We start from the raw sequence: 26,095 nt of genomic DNA on the forward strand, positions 1-26,095 counted from the left end.
GTGGCTCTGTGTTAGATTAGTTTGTGTATTGTGGCTGTGTGTAAGTCTTGTCTTTGTGCATCTGTTAAAGGGCCGATTGTAAACAAAGTGTCCTGGGATGACCCCACTCTTCCCAGTACAGTATTTTTCAGGACAGTTCCGCTCTGAAAATGAAAACTGTATCAGGAACCATGCCAGCACAGTAAGATTTTCCATCAGATATTTATAGATTGATTATAATGTTTTATTGGCCTGTATAGATATTTTGCAAAAAAGGAGTTCACTGCAGAAAAGGGAAAACTGTGTGCAGAGATTGCACTTTTCCATGCGGTTTGCTGATCTCTAAACACGCTTTGTAAGCCGGTACACTAATTCCAGAATCCCCAAATCCTGATCCTGGGGGGCCGGTGTGTCTCCGGGTTTTCACTCGAGTTGGGCTTTTAACGACTGGAATCAGATCGTTAGTGGCTTAATTGGACCAACACACACCAACTTATCCAGATCCATACATCCATAGGACGTGAAAACCTACAGCCACAGCGCTTTCCAGGACGGGGACTGCTGACCGAGTTTAACGCGATGTCTTTGTCGACTGAACGTCCAAGAAATTAAGTGTAATCATTTATTTAATCGCCGCCAGTCTTTTCTCAAGCTGAATGTTTTTTCGATCGACCCAGCACTTGAAATACTTCTGTGGCCGCTATTTAGAGCACCGTAGCTTTCAGACACCCAAACCTTTCTCTTCATTTCGTCATAAGAATCACGGACAGCAAAATAATTCTTGATTTGCGGCATCCTGTCAAACACGGACATGTTTTCAGAGCAGATGGTGGCCTGTTACCCGCCTCGCAATTTCATTTTTCTCTGCAAAAAAACGACCATGTTTAGTATTGAAGAGTAGCTCTTTAATAGTGCACCTTGCTTGCTGACGGACTGATAAAACACTTTGAAGAAAGTATTCAGATTTACTATAATAACGGACGATTATTAAGAAGGCGGTTTCACAGATTCCTAGATAAGAAGCTGTTCCGCGCATGTAATAACTATCGAGGTATTTTCATTCCGCAGGATTTTGGCCGGTTTGCTAACGAGAGTTTGTGAAGTCAAGGTCTGCTACACGTCTTCGGACTGATCGTCCCATTTCGATCCCCAGTGACAGCACTTCCTGCAGCTCCTCTGACCGGCTGGCGCTGGTTAGCGCTGGTTCTGAAGATGACAGGAGCGCCCGGGGACAAGGACAGACGTGTTCTTGGACTCTCCGCAGTCGTCTGTTGCGACATCCTGAGGGTACAAAATAAAAACTCCCCGGCGTGTCGTTTCTGTGGATGGGCCCAAAGCTGTAGCCTTGCCATGTCCTTCCATCGAGCAGCGTTACACAGAATTCAGGACATTGCTCTCCTACGTTTGACGGACACCTGTCACCAATATACACCCCCCCCAATAAAAAATCCCCCATAAAGTCCCGTAGTCCCGTTTAATTTAGATTAGTTACACAAGTACAAGTTCCCATGTCGCACGATTCCCCTTAAGAGGATACCACTGCGGTTTCTCCCTCTCGGTACACGACGGGCGTTTATTTGTAGGTGTGTGTGGTGGCCAACGTTCTGGCACGTGCCGAAACGACCTGCCCACGGCGCGTGCCGAAAGCAGCTCTGGATCTGTCGGAATCTGGCACGTGCCCCGGCAGCTCTCCGCGCGCCCCGAGCCGTGGAGCAGCCGCGGCAGAGGCGCGGGCCCACGGGATATTTTTCACCCGATTCCGCGTCGCGCTTCAATCGGCCGTTTGATTTTCGACACGTGCGTGTTAAATATCACGACAGGGGGTGGAGTGATGAACATGAAATGGAACGGAAGGTCAGAAGCCACCGTGTCATATAAGGTAACACCCGCGGTGTTGGAGGGCTTTCAATTGAATATCACATCTTTAATTATCACTCTCGAGGCAGAAATGCCTTTTGTGCGGCGTGTGTGGTAGGGCAGCCAGCCGCTGAAGGATCCTTACCTCGGCCAAGAACAGTCACACCCGACTTGTTTTCGACGGACAGGAGAGGGTAGCCGCGGTCTTGCACTGAGAGAAGTGTCTTGCCAGCGAAGCGAACTAAAGCGTTAATTCGAACGAGAGAACCGCCGAGCTTCTCCTGGCGCTAATCGACCTTCAGACTCTCCAGCCGAGGGATTGCTGAACCTTCACCCCGCTTTTCGTCGAGGGATTGATTTTTATGTCCAGAGCCCTCTTAGGCTGTACCTTGCGTGAAGGGAATGGGCTTCCGTTTTCAGACGCTGACCTTGCCTCCTGGGGTATGAAAGACGGACCCGCGGGTCCATGCATTCCGATAACCCAAAAAAGCCATAAAACGTATTGGGCGTTTCCTCATTGGAGTTATTGAATATTAACAGCCGCGCACTGTAGGTGTGGGGAGAAGGGGGTGGCTCTATCCCACCTAATAAACTGCGTAACTCTGCCCTTATCAGCTACAGACAAGGCGATAGACTAACTGGCAGCGCAATATACCCATACAGCTCACCTCGGTTTTCTCGGGTCAGCATAAATTCGCATCGCAAATCCGGCAATAAATCATCGATAGCACAGTCCTCAAAACAAGTTATTAGGCTACTGTTTGTCCGCGCTAGGGGATTACCGCTCCAGCGGCGAGACGCGAAGCCTTCAGAGGGACGCAGAAAGAGGACGTCTACCGCTCCAGAGGAGAGCCGAGGGGCTTGGGAGATCCGCGCCGCACCCATGAATGATATAGCGGAAATGGTGGCCTTTGTCCTGGGGTTCCTGGGCTGGGTGATGGCCGGCGTGGCGGTGCCCAACCGCTACTGGAAGGAGTCCACTCTGGAGGGCAGCGTGATCACCACCACCACCATCTACGAGAACCTGTGGATCTCCTGCGCGTCCGACGCCTCAGGGATCCACAACTGCCGAGAGTTCCCGTCCCTGCTCGCCCTATCCGGTGTTACTTTCGCTCTTCTTCCTCTTCATACCGGATTCCGGCTCGGTTTTTTTTGGCTTGCATGTCACATAAACCCCCTTCGCGATAAGTTCCCAGCAGGCTGAGGGGGTGGGAGCGCGGGTCGCACGCCCGGAGTGTGCAGACGGGCTGCAACACCGGCGGTCGCTTCGCGCCGTGAGAAACGTCAAGGCTGGTCGTTGCGTCGGGAAAAGATCGCTTCCGTCCCGTTCAAGCAGTTTGAAGAGCGCTTGTTTGTCTGTAAAAAAAAAGAAACAATGATCTTGCCTTGACACAGCTCTGTACAGCGCGTACAGGTCTCGCGTGGCGGCGTTAAAAAAAAAGTTGAATTAAAACGAAAATCAATTTAAAATGATGAGAGGAGATTTGTTGAAGGTGATCTTAGAGACTGCCCTTGTAATATATAGCGTTAATGCAATCTGTAATTACTGGAATATGGAGTTCAGCCGCCAGTGTATATATAAGATACTCAGAATATATACCGAGAGGCGCTTGAACCAGTAAAATGCCTGTAGGCATCTTAAATAGATTCTGTGTATCTGTGACAGATCTGGCACTTGGCGCTGCTGGCCCGTGTTGAAAAGTGCTCTTTTATCCAGTTTCGGCAGTTCTTAATCAAGGCCCTGGTTTGGGCACCTCGCTGTGCGCCCGCATCCAGTCTGGCAGACGGTGAGAACTGGTTTAAAATCAAGCGCCGTGCCAGAATTCAGATCATCAATTCGAGGCCCTGTTCTGTGGAAATAATTAGGATTTGCAAAAGCTGCAATTCCATAGCTAAGAAACTGTGCCCGTGGGCATCAAAACGGGATACAAAAATCATAGTATTTACGGTGTAATAATAATACAGTATTACTAGTAGCAGACATGTAGAAACACAGAATAAGATGTGCATAACACTACGCCAACCTTCTCTGTAGACCGTGTAAATGAAAATAGCAAATGCGGGATGGCGGGACTGATAAATAGCGCGTTAAGTACAAAACTAAAATGTGCAAATTTCCCGTAACTTCAGCGCACACGCGAAGTTCTGTTTGTGAACGCCCGTCGTGCAGGTGCAAAAGAGAAAATTGTCGTTATCAGCTGTACAATCGGTGGTTTTTAAAATCTATACTACTATAATCTTTCTATAAAATTTGGACTGTAAAAGGAAAATATGATTGATTTTTTTGTCATTGGATTTTTCCCTCAATTATCTGGGACGGCTCTCCTTTCCGTACAGCAGGTGCTCAGATCTAGCTGTAATGCCCTTTCATTAAAATGAAAAACGCCTTCTTTATTCGGTTTCTCTGTTTGTGGCCATAATAAAGAAGCTTTAGGGTGTTACGATTAGAAAAATTACTTGCACCAGTAAACAGTGCTCCATCTTTAACAGCGCTATGTGTTCAATATTCGATTAAAGCTCCTGCTTCCACGGCGAAGGCTGGATGATTTGACGAGGCGGAAAGTGGGACTTCATTCCTATTCTTATGTGTGTGTGGTCTGTGCTGTCCTGAGGCGACACATACTTGTTGCAATTAAAGCCGCGACGTCACCGTACGGAAACCCAATCTGTTCTTCCCTAAATTCTCAGCCCAAATTTCTGTACCCCGCTCGGTCTGGTCTTCCTTCTCCACAAACTTCTCAGTTGTCTGTAACCGAAAGGTCAGAACGAGGGGCGCCGCAAGCGACTGTCGCTTGGACACTCAAAATCCACTTCTCCACTTTTTAAACAATTCAAGTAATTTTTTTAAATAAGATCAAATAATTGGGCTACATCAAAGTTAAAACGTACACAAAAGGAAACTCGGGGAAATAAAATTGAGCCAATTAAACAAGTTCTGAAGACGAGGAAAATCCAACAGTCACGGAACCGAAAAAACGCGTGCACGTGTGCGGTACCACACCGATCTGTAGCCCGATCTCGCCAGAGCTCGGAGGCTGAACAGGGTCAGTACTGGGATGGGGTACTTCCCGGGAAAGAAAGGCTGTTACTGTAAGTGGAGCCGGTGGATCAGAACCACTAGACCCGGCATGGTGACCCGGGACACTGTAGATGTTGGCCTTCGGTTGGGAAGTTCAAACGAGGTCCTGACTACGTGGTCATTGAACATGGCACCCACGGAACGAACAGGGATATCCTGGATAAATTCCGTTCTAAATTCATTCTTTATTCAAATGGCGAAGCAGTTTTTCAGCTCTCCAGATGTGTGCCGCGCGTCACAGAGTAATAATAATTGCTTACACGTGTATAGCGCTTTTCTGGACACTCCACTCAAAGCGCTTTACAGGTAATGGGAACTCTCCTCCACCACCAGCCCCACCTGGATGATACGACGGCACCAGCACTCTCACCACACACTCGCTATAGGTGGGGAGGAGAAAAGAGTGATGATCCAGTTCACAGATGGGGATTATTAAGCCATGACTGGTACAAGCCAATTGGAAATTTGGCCAGGACGCCGCGGTACAATCCTACTCTTTTTGAGAAACATACTAGGATTTTTAATGACCACAGAGAGGAAGGACGTCGGTTTTACGTATCATCTGAAGAACGTCTCTTTTTTACAGTATAGTGTCCCCCTCACTATTCTGGGGCATTAGGACCTGCATGGACTGCAGGGTGAGCGATCCTACTGGCCCCACTAACACCTCTTCCAGCACCAACCTTAGTTTTTCCCAGGAGTCTCCCATCCAGGTACCGGCCAGGCTCACACCTGCTGAGCTTCAGGGGGATCTGCCAGCCGTAAGCTGCAGGGTGACAGAGCTGGAGGCAAATTACGGGGTGAATCGTGTCCCCTCCGAATTGCGCCGAGCTTTGGGATGCAAAATAAACTGTAGGCAAGAAATTCTTCCTGAAAACGGATATATCGTTTATGTGTAGTTCTTAAAAAATGTAGGGAATCGTTATTAAAAATTGAGTTTCTAAAAGCCCTGTTCGGTAACAGGTTAGATGTTTCGCTTTTAATACACAATATGAAGACCTCGGATATTGTTCTGCTAATGCGAATGTTGTTGGGTTTTTTTTGTCGCGTTGCTGTCAGAGCAGCCTGAAATTCTGACGGGTGCGGTGTTCGACATCCTCAGAGGTTTTGCTGTTAAATTTAGACTTTATTGAACAGAACATTGTCCGGATTGTGATACCGCACTTATTTTTAGAAACGCGTCTTCGCCAGTTTTGCGCTGGTTGCAAAACGACCTAATAATGCCATAACAATGCCCATTAATGGCGAACTGCCCGGCTAATTGGCATCGTGATTAGAGGTGGTATCCGCCAGCTGGAGATCGGCGCTACGCCAAGCGCCAGGCAGTTTGGCAAATTCCGGTACTCGCGCTGTACGGACAGTATTACGGTCTCTGTTACAGAGATGAGTACGCACAGGCCCGTGTGAGCTTGTATTACTATCACAGGCCGCTGTTGAGCCAGAAACAAGTGTAAATGACAGATCTGTATCAAATGGTATCAAGCTACAAACCTGCCTTTGAATTCCAACATTTTTAATACTCTCTGAGTCCCAATTAAAAAAAAAAAAGAAACAGGTCAATACCGACGCTAGATTTGTTAAAGGAAAATGGTTACAGGGCTGTTTCGAGTTGAAGGACGTGTATTACGTTCATCTGACAGGGAAGAGGAGAAAACTACACGCAGTAACTGTTAATTTCCCACAGGAAAGACGAGGGGATCACCCATTAGCTACTGCAGTTTCCGAATTTCGGCGAGAGAAACGATCAGCGGAAAGCGGACACGAATAACGCATCGCTTTATTTGCGGGGTTGATTTATTTAAAGCGATATTTGTTACAAATATTCGGTTACAAAGGTTAAAAATGGTCACAAAATACACCAGAACTATGAAAACCTCAGCTGTAAGGCACAGATAAATAATTGTACTTGTCCTCGACTGTCTTGGTTAAGGGTGCGTGTTGGCGGTTTTCTGAAGTACCCGACGTGTTTGGAAATGTGTTCTTGGTGTTTTGGTTTTTTTATTCTCTTCTCTGCCAGATGACCGCAATATACACGAGCTTCAGCTCAAACCATTATTCTTAAAAACAACAACAAGCAGCGACGATAATAGCCTGTTTCTCTTTTAATTAAATTGGACTGAGACGGTATTAAGAATATTGGAATATAAAGTGAGGTTTTGTAGTTTGATACAATTTGATACAAAATTTCATTTATGTTTTTCTGTTCCGGTTTTCCCCACACTGGCCCGCGATGATGCACCCGATGTGTTGGGTGGGGTGGCCGATTTGAGGGGTGCAGGTGGATTGAGGTGCCGAGCTGTGTCGGCCCCGTGTCATCCCGTACCATGAGCATGAGCGCGTAATAACACAACAGATTGTTATCCGAGAAGCATTTGATAAGAAGATAATCAAAAAGGATGTATTTGTATTTTATGAATTTATGAGTAAAGCTGCGTTTGAAAACCGTGAAGGATTTCCCTTCGGGACTCCCGGTGTATGAAAACATTCGCAATATTTGATGTTTTTGTCCTTTGAACAATAAGATTCTGATCTCTTTTAAGGCAACAGAGCTGTAAAAATATCCAAGATAGTTGGGGTTTCTTAAGGTAATATTGTTCCAGTCTGCGCACTCTTCAGCATGTTCTACGAATGCTGATTGGCTGGTTTGGATGTTTTATAGGGGAATACGCAGAAAACCATTCTGAGAACCAATAAATGCCTGTCTTACGGGTGTGGGCGATTTTATTACCCGGGACGAATGCGGTTTATCGTTTAACTAGTTCGCCGAACGGCTCAGGGCACAGGGCGACTGCGCAGCCCGAATCCCCCTCGAGTCTCCCGAAGAGGCTCATTATGACACACAAACGTCACGTGGAAGCAGGAAATAGCCCCCTTCATGACGTCACCCCCTTCTCGCAGAAGCGCCTGTTCGCCTGGGGGTTCACCATCCTGGGACCCAGGAAATAACACACTCGCTAGTCCGGTAGTGTGAGCCAGTTGCTCACACTAGTTCAGGTCGACAAAGGAACCCTTAATGTGCCAATTACCGCTAGGTAATGCTGAACGGTAAAGAAAAGGAAAATGTGTGGTTGACACCTGAGAGAGACTCCACAGCCGTCCTTTCTTGACCTTGCAGCATGAATGAATCTTTACCCGCTCCTTTGCGCATACGCATATGCATGCTGACGCAGATCCCCACTCGAGGTGTTAGGAGGGTTCAGTTTTGCTCTTGAATTGTTTTCTGCTCTGGGAAGACCCGAAATCTTGGGCAGCTGGTTATAATCTCCCTGCCTTGAAGAAACATTCCAAGCGAGGGTTTATGTCAGGTGTGATGTGTGGTGACCCATACAGTGGCTGATCGGAGAGGCAAGTCACTGAGATTCCCTGTGGGGGCCTGAGGGGCTAACAGGTATCTGGATGGAAAGAGGATTCAAAATTCTAGACTTGAGGGGTAAATAGTGTTTGCTGCTGAGATACTGGTGTGCTCTGTCATCTGTATATATCCATGTGTTACCCATTCATTCATGGCCTCACTCACGTGATCGGTCTCTTCCCCTCGCTGTCGGGTCACTCACTCGCTCCTTCGTTCCGCAGGGTACCTCCAGGTGTCCCGAGCCCTGATGGTCACGTCCATCGTGCTGGGCTTCTGCGCCATCTTGGTCTCCATGCTGGGGCTGCAGTGCACCAAAGTGGGCGGAGACAACTACACCCTGAAGGGCCGACTGGCTGGTCTGGGAGGACTCCTCTTCCTGCTGCAAGGTGAGGGTGGAAGACTGTCCCGAGGCAGTGTTCATAACAGCCCTGTGTCTGTCCATGGGCAGTGTTAAAAACAGCCCTGTGTCTGTCCCCTGGCAGTGTTCATAACAGCCCTGTGTCTGTCCCCTGGCAGTGTTCATAACAGCCCTGTGTCTGTCCCCTGGCAGAGTTCTTAACAGCTCTGTGTCTGTCCATGGGCAGTGTTAATAACAGCCCTGTGTCTGTCCGCGGGCAGTGTTAAAAACAGCCCTGTGTCTGTCCCCTGGCAGTGTTAATAACAGCCCTGTGTCTGTCCATGGGCAGTGTTAATAACAGCCCTGTGTCTGTCTGCGGGCAGTGTTAAAAACAGCCCTGTGTCTGTCCCCTGGCAGTGTTCATAACAGCCCTGTGTCTGTCTGCGGGCAGTGTTAAAAACAGCCCTGTGTCTGTCCCCTGGCAGTGTTCATAGCAGCCCTGTGTCTGTCCCCAGGCAGAGTTCTTAACAGCTCTGTGTCTGTCCATGGGCAGTGTTAATAACAGCCCTGTGTCTGTCCATGGGCAGTGTTAATAACAGCCCTGTGTCTGTCTGCGGGCAGTGTTAATAACAGCCCTGTGTCTGTCCCCTGGACAGTGTTAATAACAGCCCTGTGTCTGTCCCCAGGTCTCTGCACCATGATCTCTGTATCCTGGTACGCCTTCAACATCACGCAGGAGTTCTTTGACCCATTTTATCTCGGGACAAAGTGAGTCTCAGCACCACGCTGCTGTTTCAACCACACACACCACACACCACACACACAGACTGCTATTGCGCCTTTCTGTGTTCTTGTTTTTCTACCGAAATAATGGGGGAAAAAAACAATTGTGGTTTCATGTTTTGTTTCTATGACATTAAATATTGTAAACATGAAACTAAACCGAGAACCGCAAACTGTCAGCTTTATTATTTTTTGCTAAAGAAATAACAGGAATCATTGTTTTCTGTAAGACATTATTTGTATATGTCACAGATAGGTGACGCCTAAATATAATATATATATATATAATAATATATATATAATATATAAATATAACATGCATTCACAGACCAGACCAGACCAGACAAGACAGTTATCACCTATAATATCCCATTTTATTACAGTATTTTGATCTTCCCATCACATACACATAACTTCATAACACAGCCATTCCTTTGCCAGCGCTCCCAATGCACAGAGCACAGGACCTGACTCACTCACAGAGGAACCCCAGAACCCAAGTTACCAGAGCCCCATGTCCCACACAAACACGAGCGGGCCTGCAGTGCTGTTCTCTGGCACCCCGGCATGTCTCCCTCCACCCCAGCAAAGAGACGGGGAAGAGCCAGACATCCCCGTCTGGACTGGAGTCCTGAGCAGTGTGGCCCCAGGTCTTGCCCCCTCTACCCTGTTTGTGTCAGAGTTCAGTTGGGGGCGGAGGGGAGAGGAAGACGATGCTGGGGTCTTCATCCCCTGCTCCCTGGCCCAGGTGCCCGAGTCAGGTCCTCTTGAATCCGTCTGCTCCAGTCCTCCTTTCCTCCAGCAGTCCTCTGTTTGCTTTTTGAAGCCCCACCCCTCCGCTCCCCCAACAGGGGCTCCCGCCTCTGCCCCTGGGGTGGGAGTGTGGGGCATGCTGGCGGCCCAGGGCTTGTGCAGGAAACAGCTGTTCACTGATGGCCACGTGTACAATACCTTGTGCAATCGCCCCCCTCCTTTTGATCAAAGGACAAATCGATCTGCTTAGCAACCACAACGTCTCCTCTGAGCGGTGGGGTAGTGGCATGGCGTGTGTGCTTAGGGCCTTTGGCCAAGGGAGGAAGCTTGGAGGATAAGGCATGAAACTACATCAACACTAGGGGTGTCCGGCCCATCAGTACAACTGAACATCAACACATCCTTGGCGCTTCCCACAACCCCATTCTTCTCACTCTGTGGCATATATATATATCTTTACAAATGCAAATACACATCTTTTTCTGTAATAATTGTTTTCTCCCGATCAAATACTGTTGAAGCTGTAGCTGTGTCGTGTCTTATTGGAGAAGGGAAGAGTGCCTGTATGGTCTGTATTTTTAACAGATCAGTGGTGTGAAAATAAAACATCCTGCAGTATGGCAAGACTGTTTTAGGATGAGATGTTAATACTTTCTAGCCGTTTCTCTCTAATGTCGATTTATTAACTCTATAATTTTGAATAGATTCAGTACTGCCCTCTGCTGGTGGAATGGTGGAACTGGTAAATTCAGTGGATGCGGAAGTAATTATGTATTTAATTTCTTTATGCAACGAAGATAATAGAACTATCAAGGGGTTATACAGTACATACAAACACTGCAATATTCCAATACAAAGCTACTTTTTTATTTAGATTTTGTTGTTCTGTTGAATGTAACAAAACAACAAATTATCTAGAATCTTATCAACATTACAAAGATCATGTTAGAGGTTGCATTATATAATAAACTTATATATTGTAAGATTTATGTAGACCAGGTTTGCAAACCGTATTTTTAGATATGTTTTAAACAATTTGAGCACCACTTGATTGAATTTGTAAATTCTTTGTCACACAAAAGTTTTACACACTCTACATTTATGTATAGAACATAAATGACATTTAATATGATACAGACGTCTTTATTTTTATTCAGAACACCAAGAACAATGTCTTTAAAAGTTAAATTTATACAAATATTACTATTATTTAACCAAGAACAGACAGAGTGACAGAAAGCTGTTGAATGAAGATATAAAAATGTTTAGCTGTTCCAATGGCTCACAAAAAATACAAGTGTTACAATGAAAGTAAAATATTTTTCTCAGGAATTTGCATGCTGTAAAATGATTTTAAAATGAATGTCTTTAGTTTTGGGTGGGGTGTGAAGAGTTATATATTGAGTTCTTGCAGTAATGAGACTCACCATCAAAATGTACTTTCCACCTGAAGAGGGCATCGGCCTAATTTTCGTAATGTACTTACTGGGACATTTCTTTTCCCAAATATTGTAAGTTCCTTATCTGACCTCTGGTCATAATGGACTTATGTTACCATAAGATACAGACGTTTTCACCAGAGCCAAAAATGCAATTGGAATAGTATCTACAGTTTAAGGTCTTTAATTTATTTTCAGGTTACATTCAATATCATATTTTTGATTTGCAAAATCACTTGTCTGCAACTAGGGTGTTTCAGTACAGCTCCCAACCAAAACTGCATCGTGAAGACTAACAGTATCACGAGGGTGCAGTTATGGCAACACAACAATTTCCAATACAGCAAAACCCCCTGATGAGAAGCAGGAATGTGTAGTTGGAACCCGTGCTCAGGTTCTTGCTGCAGTGAGGTCTGCCTGTGTTTCCAGGTATGAGCTGGGCCAGGGCCTGTACATCGGCTGGGGCTCTGCTGTCCTGGCCATCGGTGGAGGAGTCTGCCTGCTCTGTGCCTGCAGACAGGAGTCTGAGGGGAGGGTGTAAGTTCATTTTTCATTCAGACCTGCATGAGCTCCAAAGGCGCCTCAGCTGGCTGCTCTGCTTCTGTAACAGGATGGACGTCCGGTGCTGGAGAAGAGTCCTTTTGGTTTTCTTCCATCTGTCTCTCTGTGCATTACTGCTAGCACTCTCTCTTCCTGCCTCCTTGATTTACTATCTCCAAGGGCTGTCTTTCTCCGTGATTCACGTTTTCTGTCCTTCTCTCCAGCAGCGGATACGCCTACCAGCCCTCCAAAGGCTCTCAGAGAAACCCCCTCAACCAGTACGACCACAACTCTTACGTGTGAGAACAGGAGTCCGACCCACGTTGGAGGAACACCTGGCCCCTGTCCGGACACTAGTCACAGCCCGACAGAGGCGTCTAATACCTTCTTAGTTTCCTGCGTGTTTCATTACTGAGGCCACGGCTGTGGAGAAGAATGAAAAAATACCTACCAGACAGATAAAAATGACTAGACTGTGAGAGTGGAGTCACCTTCTGCTTGTTTTAAGAACAGTATGCAAGAGAAGCTACAGATGAGAGGACAGTATTCATACCGTCACAGTCATTCTTGTGTCCTGAGTGCAGATCCCCAATAACTATTTTCTGCCATCACACACATACCCCCTCCAGTGACTCAGCTGTTCCGAACCCTCACTGGGGACGCTGACAGCTTTACTGGACTGCTTACTTATCCTGCAAGCCCCTCTGGGGGAAGAAGTGCCTCCCACTCTCAGCTTTCTCTTTTAAATAAAACTCACATGGATGCTCCTCAGCTCTGGGGCTCTGTGGTGAGTTTGTAGAAAAAGTCTGGGCTGGTTGATTTTGATCTTTTAAGAATTTGTGAAGAAAAACAAATGGGCTGAGAGCCCATCCAGATTTTTGCTTCAGCACTATTTTCTGCCTTCGACACACATAAATTGATTCCATTCTGCAGGTGTTGTGCTGGAAGCTGTTTTGCGATTCTCTCACAGCAAGCTCTAAGAGTGACCCCCTTTCTCCCAGTTTTTGTGCAACACTTATTGCCTGTACGTCTGACCAGAGAGCTCTTTCTGGAACGCTTCTGTGTGGCATTTCAGTGGACTAGTCACTCGGTTCTGAACACAAACACACCACAGATCTGTAGAGAAGAACGATCAAAGATCTTTCAAGAAACAGCCAGACGGGATTTGTGGATCAGTTTTATTTCCTGTTAACAATCTAAAAAGCACGGGGAGTCTTGTGCTTTCCTCTGTCTTGAAGCCCTTCTTATGTTCTTGCATTGTGGTGAAATTCCCTGTCAGTCAGTTTTTTTTCAACCCGTGCAAAAATGTCAGTCAGGGACTCTTTTATTTCTTTTTTTTTATTATTTGTATTTTAGAGAACAAAACAAAACCATTTTACATATAACCCACCATTAATCAGCCTTTCATCACATGCAAAAAATCCTGTTTGTTTCCCTAGTATTTTACAATTATATAACTTTTTAACAAAACTATATACATTCAAAAGAAGGAAGATGTTTACATTTATGAATATGAAAAGGGAGGAGACTATATAAATTTACCTTATAAAATTTCAGTTATTTTGTATCTCAACAAAATCCGACCTTAAAGGTTTAATGTACTGAACCCATCTAGACCAAGATTTGACAATTTTTTTTCATTTGTAATTTTAGTGAAAATGTTATTCTTTCCATGATATATTTTTCCTTTGTTAATTCAATCCTGTCATTCGTTGTTGGGAAATCTGGGAGAAGCCACTTTCTTGTTACAGCTTTCTTCCCTGCTGATATAAGGATTCCAAACCAATATTCGTCAGTTCCCCTCCAAACAAAATCCAGCTAACCAAAATATAAAGCCTCAAATGTAAAGGGTACATTCTTTTCAAATATAGTTTCCAGGGCTGGGACTCTTTTATTTCAAATCTGTTTTGCTCATATTCATAATTTGCATGTATTCTCCTATTTATTTATGTCTAATGTGTTGCATCCCTCCCTATCTCTGACCGCTGCTTGTAAGTGGCAGCACCTTATTCTAATTGTGTGTAACAAGCTGAGTAGAGGAAACCCCTAGTTTTGCTTGTGGGACAGACCTGGACAGGTGAGATGCTGAGAGCCAGAGATATCTGCAAAAATGGGTTTTCAAAGCATTTCCCAGAACTCTGCTTGGATCCTAGAATCTATTTAATTCCCTCGAGACGTTTCCTGGGGCGTGTTTCTGACTTTCTGAAGTGGATTCTGTGTACCCAGGTAGCCAAGGTCTCTTTTTTCCATGCACGTCCATGTGCGCACGTACAGATACACTGGTGTTTAGGAGAAGGACCCGGGCAACATAGACCCCAATTCCTAAGAAGACTGTTCCCTGCTCTGCTCTTATTCTGCTACTGAACCACAGTGGTGCAACAGTGTTGCAGAAAAGAGACTGTATGGCATAACTGCTCCGTTCTTCCATGGCACCAATGGGCTGATGTCTCTGGGACTGCTTGATGTGGTTCAGAAGGACCCGGGAGACAGTAGCTCATGACATGGGGGGGGCCCACGACACTCGTCATCACCCTGGGTGTGGTTGTTCCGTTTTTTCTGGTCCCTGTTTTGAGGTACGTTGGGCAGGGCAGGGTCACACCCACACACACCCCAGCATGTGGCGCAGGGAGAAGGGTTCTTGATTTTTGCATGGGAAAAGGGGTTTTTCTGTCCATATGTTTGAATTCAGTTTTGTTCCCATCAGAAAATGGAGGAAAAAAGTTAATAAAAAAACACAGTGCTGCATAAAAATATCATAGCACGTTGACTTCACTGCAGAATTATTCTTATTGTAATCCCTGTTTAGGTTGTTTCCGTGCGTTTTGTTTCTGGACGATGCCAATCCTATTGCACCCCGCTTTCATAGAGAGGCATTTTGTAAGTAGACGTGAAAATTGGTCGCAATCATCGTTTTTTTTTAGACTGTCGAATCAATCAATCTGTTGAAAAAAAAAATCCTTTTTGTGATGCAGTATCTTGCGAACCATCGAACAAACTAGATGTAGCAGTTTTGCTTGACAGCGGGGAACAAGCAGCCCTGTCAGTTTAAATACGAGGCCGGAAGGTGGCGGATCTGCAAGACGGGGAAGTTTCGTCTGTGAAGCAGCGTCCAATGAGCCGCTACCACGCCTGGACCCGGATGCTAGATGAAGAACAGACGGGTTAAGTTTCGTTTGGTTTGACAACCCAGAAACGTCCATCCTCGGACAAAGAGGAAAAACAGAAAGGGAAGGGGTGACAGGAAAACTTCGTGGGAGAAAAAAAGAGGCAATAAAAGAGTTTATAAGACGGGAAAGAGTGGGTGGTCGGAACCTTTGTCGCGGCACTCTAGCTAGCGACTCGGCAGGGAAAACAGACTGGACCTCAGTAGAACCCGATCCGGACTAGTGTGTTCTTCTTCGGGGGAAGAGAGAGCTTTTGTTTGTTTGTTATTCCGAAGTTCGTGATTATACGTGCTACCTTAGAGCCAGGTGCAGTGCAGGGCACCTGTCGGACCGGCGGCGATGGAAGCGAGTAGGCGCAAGGGACTGAGTGGCGTCCTGTCCTCTCTTTCCTTGCTATGCGTAGTGCTGGATCTGCAGATCGATGGTGAGTGTTGACCATTTACCCCACTTATCCTGTTGCAAACCAAAAACTGCGACGAGAGTACACTGCGACCTCGAAATCGCGGGACCTCTTTGGGACATTGAAAGGTGACTAGAAACACGTACACGGACTCCTCTTCCGAAAGAAACGCTTAGACTTCCCGATACCGCACACCTGGGGGACTGTCTCATTTTCGCAAGTTTACATAAGTATTGAAGAACGTCGGACGTGACAGCTCGACATCTGGCACGGAGCTTTCTAAACAAGACACGCCAGGAAAATTAACCCCTGATCGAAGTACTTTGTAAATTCCTGTATTGTGTGACATGCTGTGATTGGAAAGTGTAGTGGTTATCTTATAACTGGTTCTTGGTAAGAGATGTCGTTCTCACGGCCTTCGTATTTTAGCGTTGTTTCAGGAGCATTATTAATAGAAGCCATCTATTCCTAATCCTCGGTTTTTTTAACTTTTGAAGTGGTATTAGGGTGTGAAGATACTTTTAAATGCCTTTACTAACGACATGGAGCTGTAGTATTGTAAATTCTCCTAAAACAAGTAGATTTGGAGTTGGATCTAAAACAGGAAATAAGGAATATTCTGCACAGACTGGGAGAAAATGACGATCTTTTTATTACAACAGGAGTAAGTTTTCTGTTTTGAAAAACTTCAGAAATGAGTACACCCCACCCTCACTCCCCAACCACACACAACACCTCCATGGTATTGTAATACGATGCCGAGAGTGTGGCTCCTTGAAAAGGAAAAGCTGTCTGATTTCTAAGAAAAGGGCAGCGACGAAGAGATTGTGTTTCTGAAATTGTCTTTATGCAGAACAGGTAACAGTCAGACTTGCGTTAACTTTAGACTGGAGCCCTACATGCAGCAGCACAAGAAAACGCAGTCAGAAGGGTGCAGATATCTACAGCCTTGGAGTATTGAAGGAGCAGTAATGATGAGGTGGCTCTATCCCTCAGCTGTATAGTAACACCAGGTGCGGACAGCTCCAGGTCAACGCCAAGCTGAGCCTTGATTCTCTGCCCCATCCGAGACTACACCCCCAGAGACGCCCTGAGACCCAGGCAGCACAACCTCAACGCCCGCGGGCCTGCAGGTTTAAAACGAAAGGCCTCGATCCTACACCAGGCAGGGTGGGGAGCTACTGCGCGGCACGAACGAGTGCAGGGTTTGGCACTGAAACCAAAAGCAAACAGGCTGGGTGTTGTCCCACTGAGCGGTGCTGTTTAATTACAAAAAAATGACACAGTGCAGCACAGGGAAGAGAGTCAGGTATTGACTTTTTACTAAGGTAGGCATTACCATAGTGCTCTCTGTGTTCATTCCAGCTGAGCTACTGACGGTTTAATGGAATCAATCACTGACCTGATACTTACTAACTTAATTACCTGTTTCCAGGTCTCTAATCATCAAGGTGTTTCAATTCCCTAAAGTGGTAAATGAGTCTAATAAAGCCAATAAAAAGGGAATTAAAGTCATTAAATGCTGTGTTGGAAGGAAATCCTAGACGCACACTGTCCCTTTGCTATGTGTCATTTGCCAAATCTAAATAGAAACCTTGACTGCCATAAACTTGTTTTTAGTCATAGTGGTTTCTGGCTTTGAGCACGTAGCCCATATGACAAATTCTTTTATTCATGGGGATCTGGGGATTCCTGTTTCGGAAGCATTATAGCTTTGCCCTTCAGTGCACCTTACAGAGTAGTGTGGTATCTATAGCTGATGGAGAAGTACCGGAAAAACTGGACATTGCCTTTACAGAACTGGGATACATAATCATGACAAAAGTGCCGTGTGCTTGGTATCGCGTTGCGTCCGACCTTTTGTAGATGCAATCGAGCTGTCTCTCCGAACGTAAGAATGAACCTTTTTCCAGTCTTCAGATATTAATACAGCTGCTGACTGAGAGTAAAGGAGGCTGTTGCAAACCAGTGCTCCTCTCCTGGCTGTGTTTCAGGGGAGGGCTGGGTGTTGGTGATCGGACTGTCTCTCCTGGTTATGTTTTGAGGGTGTTTGGGTGCTGCTGATCAGCTTGTCTCTCCTTGTTGTATTTTGGGAGTGTTTGGGTGCTGCTGATCGGCTTGTCTCCCCTCACTGTGTTTCGGGTGCTGCTGATCGGCTTGTCTCCCCTCACTGTGTTTCGGGTGCTGCTGATCGGCTTGTCTCCCCTCACTGTGTTTCGGGTGCTGCTGATCGGCTTGTCTCCCCTCACTGTGTTTCGGGTGCTGCTGATCGGCTTGTCTCTCCTGGCTGTTTTTCAGGCGTGCTGGGTGCCAGCCATGTGGAGATCGAGCACCACCTGGAGATGGGGCGCAAGCTGCTGGCTGCTGGGCAGTTGGCCGAGGCCCTGTCCCATTACCATTCTGCTGTGGGTGAGTACAACACACATGTACACACTTCAGTGTTCAACTATTACACTGCAGGATACATAACTAACCCTAATGCGATGAGTTACACCGTTACAGGATGCAATACAAGCAAGTAGATTAGTAATTGCAATTTTCAGATATTACTAGGGAGGTCATAAATAGGCATCGATGTGAACATTTTAAGGTAAGCCTAATTGTGACCTCAGTTTTAATGAAACGTAAACGTCTCAATTTATATTGAAAACCTGGAGAGTATCCAGTTGTGATTGCAGTTCGTTATTCGCAGTCCCCACGCTACTGCCTTGATGAAATCAGCCTCAGGTTCTAGCTGTGTGGCTGTGCTTTGTTGCAGAGGGAGACTCTAAGAACTACCTGACCTATTACAAGCGGGCCGCTGTATTCCTGGCCATGGGAAAGTCCAAATCTGCCCTCCCAGACCTCTCCAAGGCCATCGAACTGAAGCCAGACTTCCTGGCGGTGAGTCTGAAACAGATAGGCTTCTTTAAAGCTTGAGTTGCCGTTTATGTGTCCTTTATCATTCCGACCATGAATCAGTGGTTGTTTGGAGGACAGGGGTCTGGTTTCTTAATGTTTTTGCATTTCTTAAAAGTGTAGAGGTGCCTGTATTTGTTGTCTTCAGTTTCTCTTCTAATCAAAGCTGTGGAGCCTTAAACCTGTGATGAAACATGGCTGTTGAGAGGGCTGTGAGAAAGACAAATCCGGACTTCAGGAACTGTCGTTTGTGTGCTTTCAAGAGCACTGGCTGGCATCTGTACAGCACCCTCATCATTACTGCTACCAGACTGCAGATCGGTTAATTCAGGAATTTCCACCATGTGCTCACGCGTCCCGCGGTCTCTCCCCCAGGCCCGGCTGCAGAGGGGCAACATCTTCCTGAAGCAGGGCAGCACGCAGGAGGCCCGGGAGGACTTCGAGGCCGTGGTGAGTGGTGTCACCTGCCTGCAGTACTGGTGTGCGGATTGGGTCATTTTTTAACCTCCCTTCACATGTGGGCGGGCCTGTCCCTTTGTGAAAAGCAGCGGTGCCGATGTTCAGAGTGCTCGTGCAGTTAAAGGGGGAGTGCAGTCCCAATTTCTCAGACCGGCTTTTAAATCACCATAACGAAATAAATTCACGTTATAGAAAAAAATTACGAATTTCGAATTAAGCACAAAATTGTGAACATTGTGAAACTACTGTAAGTCGCCACGTTGATGCAAACTCGCATTCGAGTTCCCACGAATGATGCGGCCCTTCCTGCTCACTAGTCACTGTAATGACTGATGTCATGTGAAGCACGAGTGAATAAATACAAGCTGTGCAGCAGACATTTCACCGCAGAAATGTTCCAACGTGATCTGCATGCAGAGTTAACGAGTAGTATTTGTTGGCAAAACCGCCTTGACACCGAGAGCAATATTTCTATTGGACTAAAAGAGGTGTATTCACAAGCCTGCTTGTTTACAATGTTACAGGGCCTCAACACGCAACCGGAGGTTTTGTTGCCTCGCTCTGAATCGCACAACATGGCGCTGCGCATACCTGGAAATTTAGTGTATTTTGTGATGTAAATTGGAGGTGTAACATGTTACTGTGTCCATTTTACTTTTATTGCAGTTTGAGATGCACTCATCATCGCTGATTCTTTCTTATCCCGAAATACAAAAATAGCATTGCGATTCCCCTTTGATAATTGTGAGAGAACCCCTTTCCCATTCCCATGACCCCCTCTCCCCTCCCTCCAGCTTCGGGGCAACCCTGGGCATGAGGAGGCTCGGGCGCAGCTGGCGCACGCGGACGAGCTGGACGTGCTGGTGGAGGAGGCCCACCACGCCCACCAGCGGGGGGACTACCATGGCACCGTGCGGGTCCTGGAGCGGGTCATCGAGGTAGGGGACTGGGGGTGTCTTCCGGGTACCCTCTCCTTCTCCCCCGGGCAACCCTGTCCCGGTCGTCCCGTCTCTGGTTCTCCCTCCCCCACTGCATGCACTAACCCCCTGGTCTGCCCCCCAGCTGTCCCCCTGGGACCCCGAGTCCAGGGAGCTCCGGGCGGACTGCTACATGAAGCTGGGAGAGACGCGGAAGGCCATCCTGGACCTGGCGCCCACCACCCGCCTGCGCAACGACAACCGGGCCGCCTTCCTGCAGCTCAGCCGCCTGCACTACAGCCTCGGGGAGCACGAGGACTCGCTCAGGTCGGGACGCGCCGCCGCCGCCCCCCGCTGCTCCGGCGTCTCTTCCCCCGGGGCGTCCGGCCCGCCTCGCTGTGGGCTGACCCGGCCTCTCCCGTCTCTCTGCCCTCCAGTCAGGTGCGGGAGTGTCTGAAGCTGGACCAGGACGACAGGGAGTGTTTCTCCCACTACAAGCAGGTGAAGAAGCTTTCCAAGCAGCTGGACTCGGCCGAGCAGCTCATCTCCGAGAGCAGGTGGGTCGGGGGGGTCTCGGCCTGCTCTGCTCTGGTCAGGGGGCGGAGGAAGGAAGGGGAGCGCTCCTTCAGAGGGGGGGGGGGAGTCGCCCCTTCATTGCTTTCCAGCAGCTATATCACCCTACAACTCACAGCTCAGCAGGTGTGAGCCTGGCCAGTACCTGGATGGGAGACTCCTGGGAAAAACTAAGGTTGCTGATGGAAGTGGTGTTAGTGGGGCCAGTAGGGGGTGCTCACCCTGCGGTCTGTGTGGGTCCTAATGTCCCAGTATAGTGATGGGGACACTATACTGTAAAAAAAAAAGGAGCCATTCTTCCAATGAGATGTAAAATTGAAGTGCTGACTCTCTGGTCATTAAAAATTCAAGTACTTTTCTTGAAAAGAGTAGGGGTGTTTCCCCAATGTCCTCGACAGATTTCCCCCCCGGACTTTACCAATCATGGCTTCCTTATAATCCCCATCTGTGAACTGGCTTCATCACTCTGTGTGGGGAGAGTACTGGTACAGTTTGACTGCCATCACATCATCCAGGTGGGGCTGCACACTGGTGGCGGTGGGGGGGATCCCCATTACCCATAAAGCACTTTGAGTGGAGTGTCCAGAAAAGCGCTGTGTAAATGTTAGGATTATTATCAGCAAGTTGGATTTTGAAAGTCGCATAACACAAGCCTGAAGCCTATGTGAACCTCTGATTAAGTGACTTGCAGCTGTGTCAGAAATGATGAAACCCTGGAGGTATCGGTGTGTACATTTATAGATGTGCTTGTTCTTCAGCTTCAGTCTTCTCACCTTGTCCTCTGTGCTGTTCAGGTACCCGGAGGCCATAGAGAAGTATGAGTCGGTGATGAAGACGGAGCCCAATGTGCCCTTCTACACCACCAGGGCCAAGGAGAGGATCTGTCACTGCCTGTCCAGGGTGAGAGATGCCAGAGGCTCGGACGCAAGCCTGATAGTACACACAGAGCACGAGCATTGTAACCCTGTCTCTCTCTTCTCCTCCACCTGCCTCGGACCAGAGAGGCTGGGTGTCTCTGCATCGCATGAATGAAAGTATCCACCTCTTCCACTCTTAAGAGAGAAAGAGATAATGTAACTGTGGTAGAGAGAGTACCGGCGTGTTGCTGTTATCTCTCTCTCTACCAGTAAAGGATGACAGGGATGAGCAATTGTAACTGTCCAGCCCTCTTGTAACTGCCTGCCTTGGTCACAAAGAGGAATCAGTGTGCGTCACTGTTAGAACTTGCTCTTGTCCCCCTTCCAGAATCGGCAAGCGCCAGAGGCGATAGACATCTGCTCGGAGGCCCACCAGAGGGACCCCCGCAACATATTAATCTTGCGAGACCGGGCGGAGGCCTTCATCCTGAACGAGGAGTACGAGAAAGGTACCCAGCTTCTCTCCCTGCTTGTCCATTCACTCTGCTGGGATAAATGTCACCTGCAATACTCTTGTGCAGACACAACCCCTTCTGTAAGGAAACCCGGACATCTGATCTAACTAGATTAGTGGAGGGAGAGGAAGTTCCTGGGCTTCGGCAGGGCATTGGCTGGGAGCAGTGGAAGGAAAGGGTGCCACAGCCGCAGCCCAGCTGGGGTTTGGACCCACGGCCCTCTGGTCCGCGGTCGAGAGCCCTGACCGCGCCCCTAACCTCTCTCTCCGTGTCTCTGTGTGCCTCTCAGCGGTGGAGGACTACCAGGAGGCGCGGGAGATGGATGGGGACAACCAGGAGATCAGGGAGGGGCTGGAGCGCGCTCAGAAGCTGCTGAAGCAGTCCCGCAAGAGGGACTACTACAAGATCCTGGGCGTGCACAGGTACTGCGGTCTGGGCTCTCTGTGCAGGGGCTCTAGTTCACCTTGCTTTGACGAAAACTGTGAAGGGGGAACATTATTGTGCCATTTGTAGCTGTGAGCGCAGCAAAAAAGGTGAGGTTTAAAAGGTCTTCTGGCCACCTGACAGCAAAATACTAATCGTTATTACTTCTGTCCTCGTTTCCCTGTTTGTTTTGTTATGAAGCGCAGTGCATTAGACTAGATTTTATGCTGTATCCTGTTGGAGATGCACAGAGGACTCCAGTGTGTATCTGTATTTCTCTTCAATGCAGAAACGCCAACAAGCAGGAAATAATCAAGGCCTACAGGAAACTGGCACAGCAGTGGCATCCAGATAACTTCCAGAGCGAGGAGGAGAAGAAGCAGGCAGAGAAGAAGTTCATTGACATCGCCTCGGCCAAAGAGGTCTTGACAGACCCAGGTAAGTCTTGCTGGTGCTTCAGTTTCAACTTGTTTTCTCGGTCTCTTTGTGATTCACGGCTCATTTCCTGCCCTGCTGAGAATCCAGTTTAAGAACTGGAAGGTAAAATGTGGGAGTGTAGGAGCTGGAGAAAAGCAAAAACAAGAAATATGTATTTAAAAAGGGGCACTGTATTTTAGTACTTAGAACTATATTAGTTCCCTACAGCAGTTCTTGTACAGTATAAGGTGTTTGGGAGTGGGAGGATATTACTTCCCGGTCATCTTTTGAGGGGACAGTTAATGGAAGTAGTAGGGTATTACTTTCAGGTCACAGGAGAGTTGACACCTCTTGAGAGTTATGCATAACATTGAGTTTTCAGTTCAGGATCTCATCTTAAGGGGTAACTTGATGCATCTGGATGCATATCCAGATTCATTTCTCAGTTATCACATTGCTTTTAGTTTTCACCCACTTGCTGTCTGTTTGCAACAGGATCTTTTTTATATTAATCTCCAATCTTTTTTATCCAAGCTCTCCATGGCATTCCGTTTATTTGTTGTAAAAACAGGGAAGCTGACTGTAGATTTAATCTTGATTAAATGTGAGTTGGTCAGTTTTCCAAGGGCTTCAAGTGGAAAGTCAAGCTGAACCTGTAGTCTTAACCCAGAGGGTTTCAACCTTCTCTGTCTGAAGGATTCCCTCTGAAGAAATGGCCCTTACTGAGGACCCCAATTTAACAAAACCACACCTACACCTGTAATTATGTAAACAAAATGCAAAAACAAAACTGCAGGTCAGCAGATTCACTGTAGGCTTTGTCACTGCAGATCTGCCTTGTACACTGCTAGAATTTGGGGGGTGGACAGTGCTTGTGTATTTTGGGGGATCCCCTTGACATATTTTGAAGATCCCTCAGGGTTGCACGTGGGTATGCGGCACACGGTACAAGGAACGGGGAAGAAAAATGAGGGGTGTCCGCGCCCATCTGTACCGATCATACCGCGATTTGTACAAAGCACTGGCTGTGCTCTTTCCCCGCACAGAAATGCGGCAGAAGTTCGACGCGGGCGAGGACCCCCTGGACCCCGAGAACCAGCAGGGCGGCGGCGGCCACGGGCACGGCGACTGGCCCTTCGAGTTCAACCCTTTCCGATCCGGGAACTTCCACTTCAAGTTCCATTACAACTAGACTGGACCGAGGAACTGCGTTTGGGGGACGGGACTGGGCGGGAGGGGTGTGGCTGCACTTTACCTTTTTGGACTTGGGGCTCTTGGGGCACAGGAAAGTCGGACAATTCTGGGCGGGCAGTGAAATGATGGAGGTGGCGGGGGCGGGCGGGGAGTGCAGCTGGTGTTGGTTTTTGGGTCCTCCTTCCAATAAGAGCCCCAAAGTTGTTGTTTTCTGGATAGACATGGGAAAGCAGCCAGAGTCAGCTCCGAACCGGAAATGCCAAACGTCACGTATTGGGGATCCACCCCCAACTCTCACATAGCCAGGCACCCGCTGATGGGGCCCATCAAGGAATTTTGATTTTTTAATTTGCTTTTGTTTCATCATTTTGTGTCCCTCTCTACTCCATGGAAGTCTTTCACCTCTGAAGCCTACTGCGCACTTTGTACCACTCTTCTGATTTGTTCCATTTTTAATATTGGATTGGTTTCTCTTGCTTGTTTGTCTTTTAAGGCTCACTCATTCTTTGCCAGATCGTGACCATGGCGTGCATGGAGAGTGGGGTTATCAGCTGTCAAAACGTCTTATTCCCCCCCTTGTTTTTTTTTTGTTTACACTCCATAGAAACTGCAGAAATAAAAAGAGGAAGGAAGACAAAATTTAAAGAACTTATTAATAAAAAAATGTCTGAGGGAAGGTTTTGCTTTGCTTATCTCTGGTCCTTGGCTTTAACCTGCAGTTTGTGTTGAAGGAAGACTTTGCCTTCCCAGAGGACTTTGGAGGAGGCAGAGTGCCACAAGGTCACCTTGGTTTCTAATTTCATAACAGCTCTTGGATGTCAAATACCAGTTAATTAAATACCAGTTATGTAATTGCCATGCTGAAGATTCATTTAGCAAATTCTAGAATTAATTTGGGGTTCAGATAAGTACAGCAGGATGTGAACGAGACCTGTGTGAATTGCAAAGAGCTGATACCAATAGCTTTTTGTAATGAGGACAACAAACAGAAAACAATGTCATTACTGTACTAAAAAACTTTTCAAAGATTTAGAGCTTTTTTGAAAAAACTGACAGAACCCATCGCAAAAAAGTCTCAGGGAGGGTCTGTTTGGAGCGAACACCTGAGGCCGACAGGAAGCAGAACCTGAACCTGCCTAACATCAAGTCGGAAACAAGGACAGGGGGTGGAATCTTGTGGAGGTGTCCTCCTGCCAAGTGAGATTCTGTAACTTTTTAAAAAATTGTACAAGTACCCTAGTTATGTTTTAGATAACAGACGTGCTGTAGTTGAACTTCACAAACACTTTTCTCAGGGAGCAGCAACACTGTCGACCTTTCCTTCATACTAGCGCAGGAGAGCTTTTTCAATCAGACCTTGAACAAGACGATGGGTTCACTTAGACTCAGTGCTGTGCTTTGACAGCCCCTGTACTGCAGTGTGCCACATAATATGGGTTGTATAATTTGCAGATCCCACCATCAGCCCACCTTTTTGAACAAGAAAAGAAATAAATGGGTATGTTTGAAATCCGGAGAGGAGACCCCAGTCTTAGTTTGTCGCAAAAAAATGAATAGAAATTGAGAATTGGCCAGAGAAGACGGGGCAGTTCTCCAGATTCCCCAGCACAGGGATTCCTGTACACATTCCTCTGGCCTACCATTCCAACACAGGGCTTAATGAGATATCTGAGCTGGTGATCAGCTTAAGTGGAGCAGTTTGACAGCTTTTCCCCCCAGCTCTTAAGACGCTGCCAACTTCGAGACCTAAATCCTGCAGCTCAGTGCTTTCCGGGGCTGAGAGCTGGGAACTCCTGCCCTAGCAGAAATGGACAGTTCTCAGCATGTCATTACACTTATTGGCTAAAACATTTGGAACCCACCCTATCATACCACAGAATGTGTGGGACCTCTACTAGCACTTGATTCCAGTGTCTGAAAGCTAAGACATTCAATACTCTGATCAATATGTATATGAATATATATAGTTCAGGTGGGTTGCTGCGTCAGCATGCGCAGGCTGCAAAGGAACAAGCTTACACCCGAAGAAGGCTTCACAGCCGAAACGTGTTTTCTTTCTCCTCTTTTGAGCATGGAATAAACCTATTGCTTGTTCCTATGAATATATAAAGCCAATTAAAAGGAACATTTCATTGATACCAATAATCTTAAAAATGAAA

General features: G+C 47.1%; 2 protein-coding genes across 3 annotated transcripts; both read left to right on the forward strand.

The window, feature by feature from the left end:
- The first annotated feature begins 2,480 nt into the window (after positions 1-2,480).
- On the forward strand, positions 2,481-12,923 carry LOC148672360 (claudin-15-like). 2 transcript variants are annotated; one of them, XM_088628030.1, is made up of 5 exons: positions 2,481-2,936; positions 8,489-8,653; positions 9,291-9,372; positions 12,009-12,116; positions 12,344-12,923. In XM_088628030.1, exons 1-5 carry the CDS (start codon positions 2,720-2,722, stop codon positions 12,420-12,422), a joined length of 651 nt encoding a protein of 216 aa, XP_088484156.1. In that variant the 5' UTR covers positions 2,481-2,719; the 3' UTR covers positions 12,423-12,923. The 2 variants fall into 2 exon arrangements, with proteins under 2 accessions (XP_088484156.1, XP_088484158.1); XM_088628032.1 differs by having other exon boundaries at positions 12,347-12,923.
- Positions 12,924-15,232: 2,309 nt separating this feature from the next.
- On the forward strand, positions 15,233-24,612 carry dnajc3b (DnaJ (Hsp40) homolog, subfamily C, member 3b). Its single transcript, XM_088628027.1, has 12 exons — positions 15,233-15,707; positions 17,982-18,092; positions 18,442-18,566; positions 18,957-19,031; positions 19,835-19,978; positions 20,103-20,284; positions 20,395-20,514; positions 21,325-21,430; positions 21,776-21,896; positions 22,192-22,324; positions 22,615-22,763; positions 23,789-24,612. Exons 1-12 carry the CDS (start codon positions 15,623-15,625, stop codon positions 23,932-23,934), a joined length of 1,497 nt encoding a protein of 498 aa, XP_088484153.1. The 5' UTR covers positions 15,233-15,622; the 3' UTR covers positions 23,935-24,612.
- Positions 24,613-26,095: the final 1,483 nt, after the last annotated feature.

Source organism: Lepisosteus platostomus, chromosome 4 (assembly GCF_059453375.1).
Source record: "Lepisosteus platostomus isolate fLepPlt1 chromosome 4, fLepPlt1.hap1, whole genome shotgun sequence".
NCBI lineage: Eukaryota > Metazoa > Chordata > Actinopteri > Semionotiformes > Lepisosteidae > Lepisosteus > Lepisosteus platostomus.

Excerpts from the sequence above, each read along its gene's own strand:
- LOC148672360 (XM_088628030.1), top strand. The coding sequence starts at position 2,720 with ATGAATGATATAGCGGAAATGGTGGCCTTTGTCCTGGGGTTCCTGGGC. Across the intron at positions 2,937-8,488 it reads GTCCCTGCTCGCCCTATCCG|GGTACCTCCAGGTGTCCCGA; the intron begins GTGTTACTTTCG and ends TTCGTTCCGCAG. Across the intron at positions 9,373-12,008 it reads CCATTTTATCTCGGGACAAA|GTATGAGCTGGGCCAGGGCC; the intron begins GTGAGTCTCAGC and ends CTGTGTTTCCAG.
- dnajc3b (XM_088628027.1), top strand. The coding sequence starts at position 15,623 with ATGGAAGCGAGTAGGCGCAAGGGACTGAGTGGCGTCCTGTCCTCTCTT. Across the intron at positions 18,567-18,956 it reads TGAAGCCAGACTTCCTGGCG|GCCCGGCTGCAGAGGGGCAA; the intron begins GTGAGTCTGAAA and ends TCTCTCCCCCAG. Across the intron at positions 21,431-21,775 it reads TCTGTCACTGCCTGTCCAGG|AATCGGCAAGCGCCAGAGGC; the intron begins GTGAGAGATGCC and ends TCCCCCTTCCAG.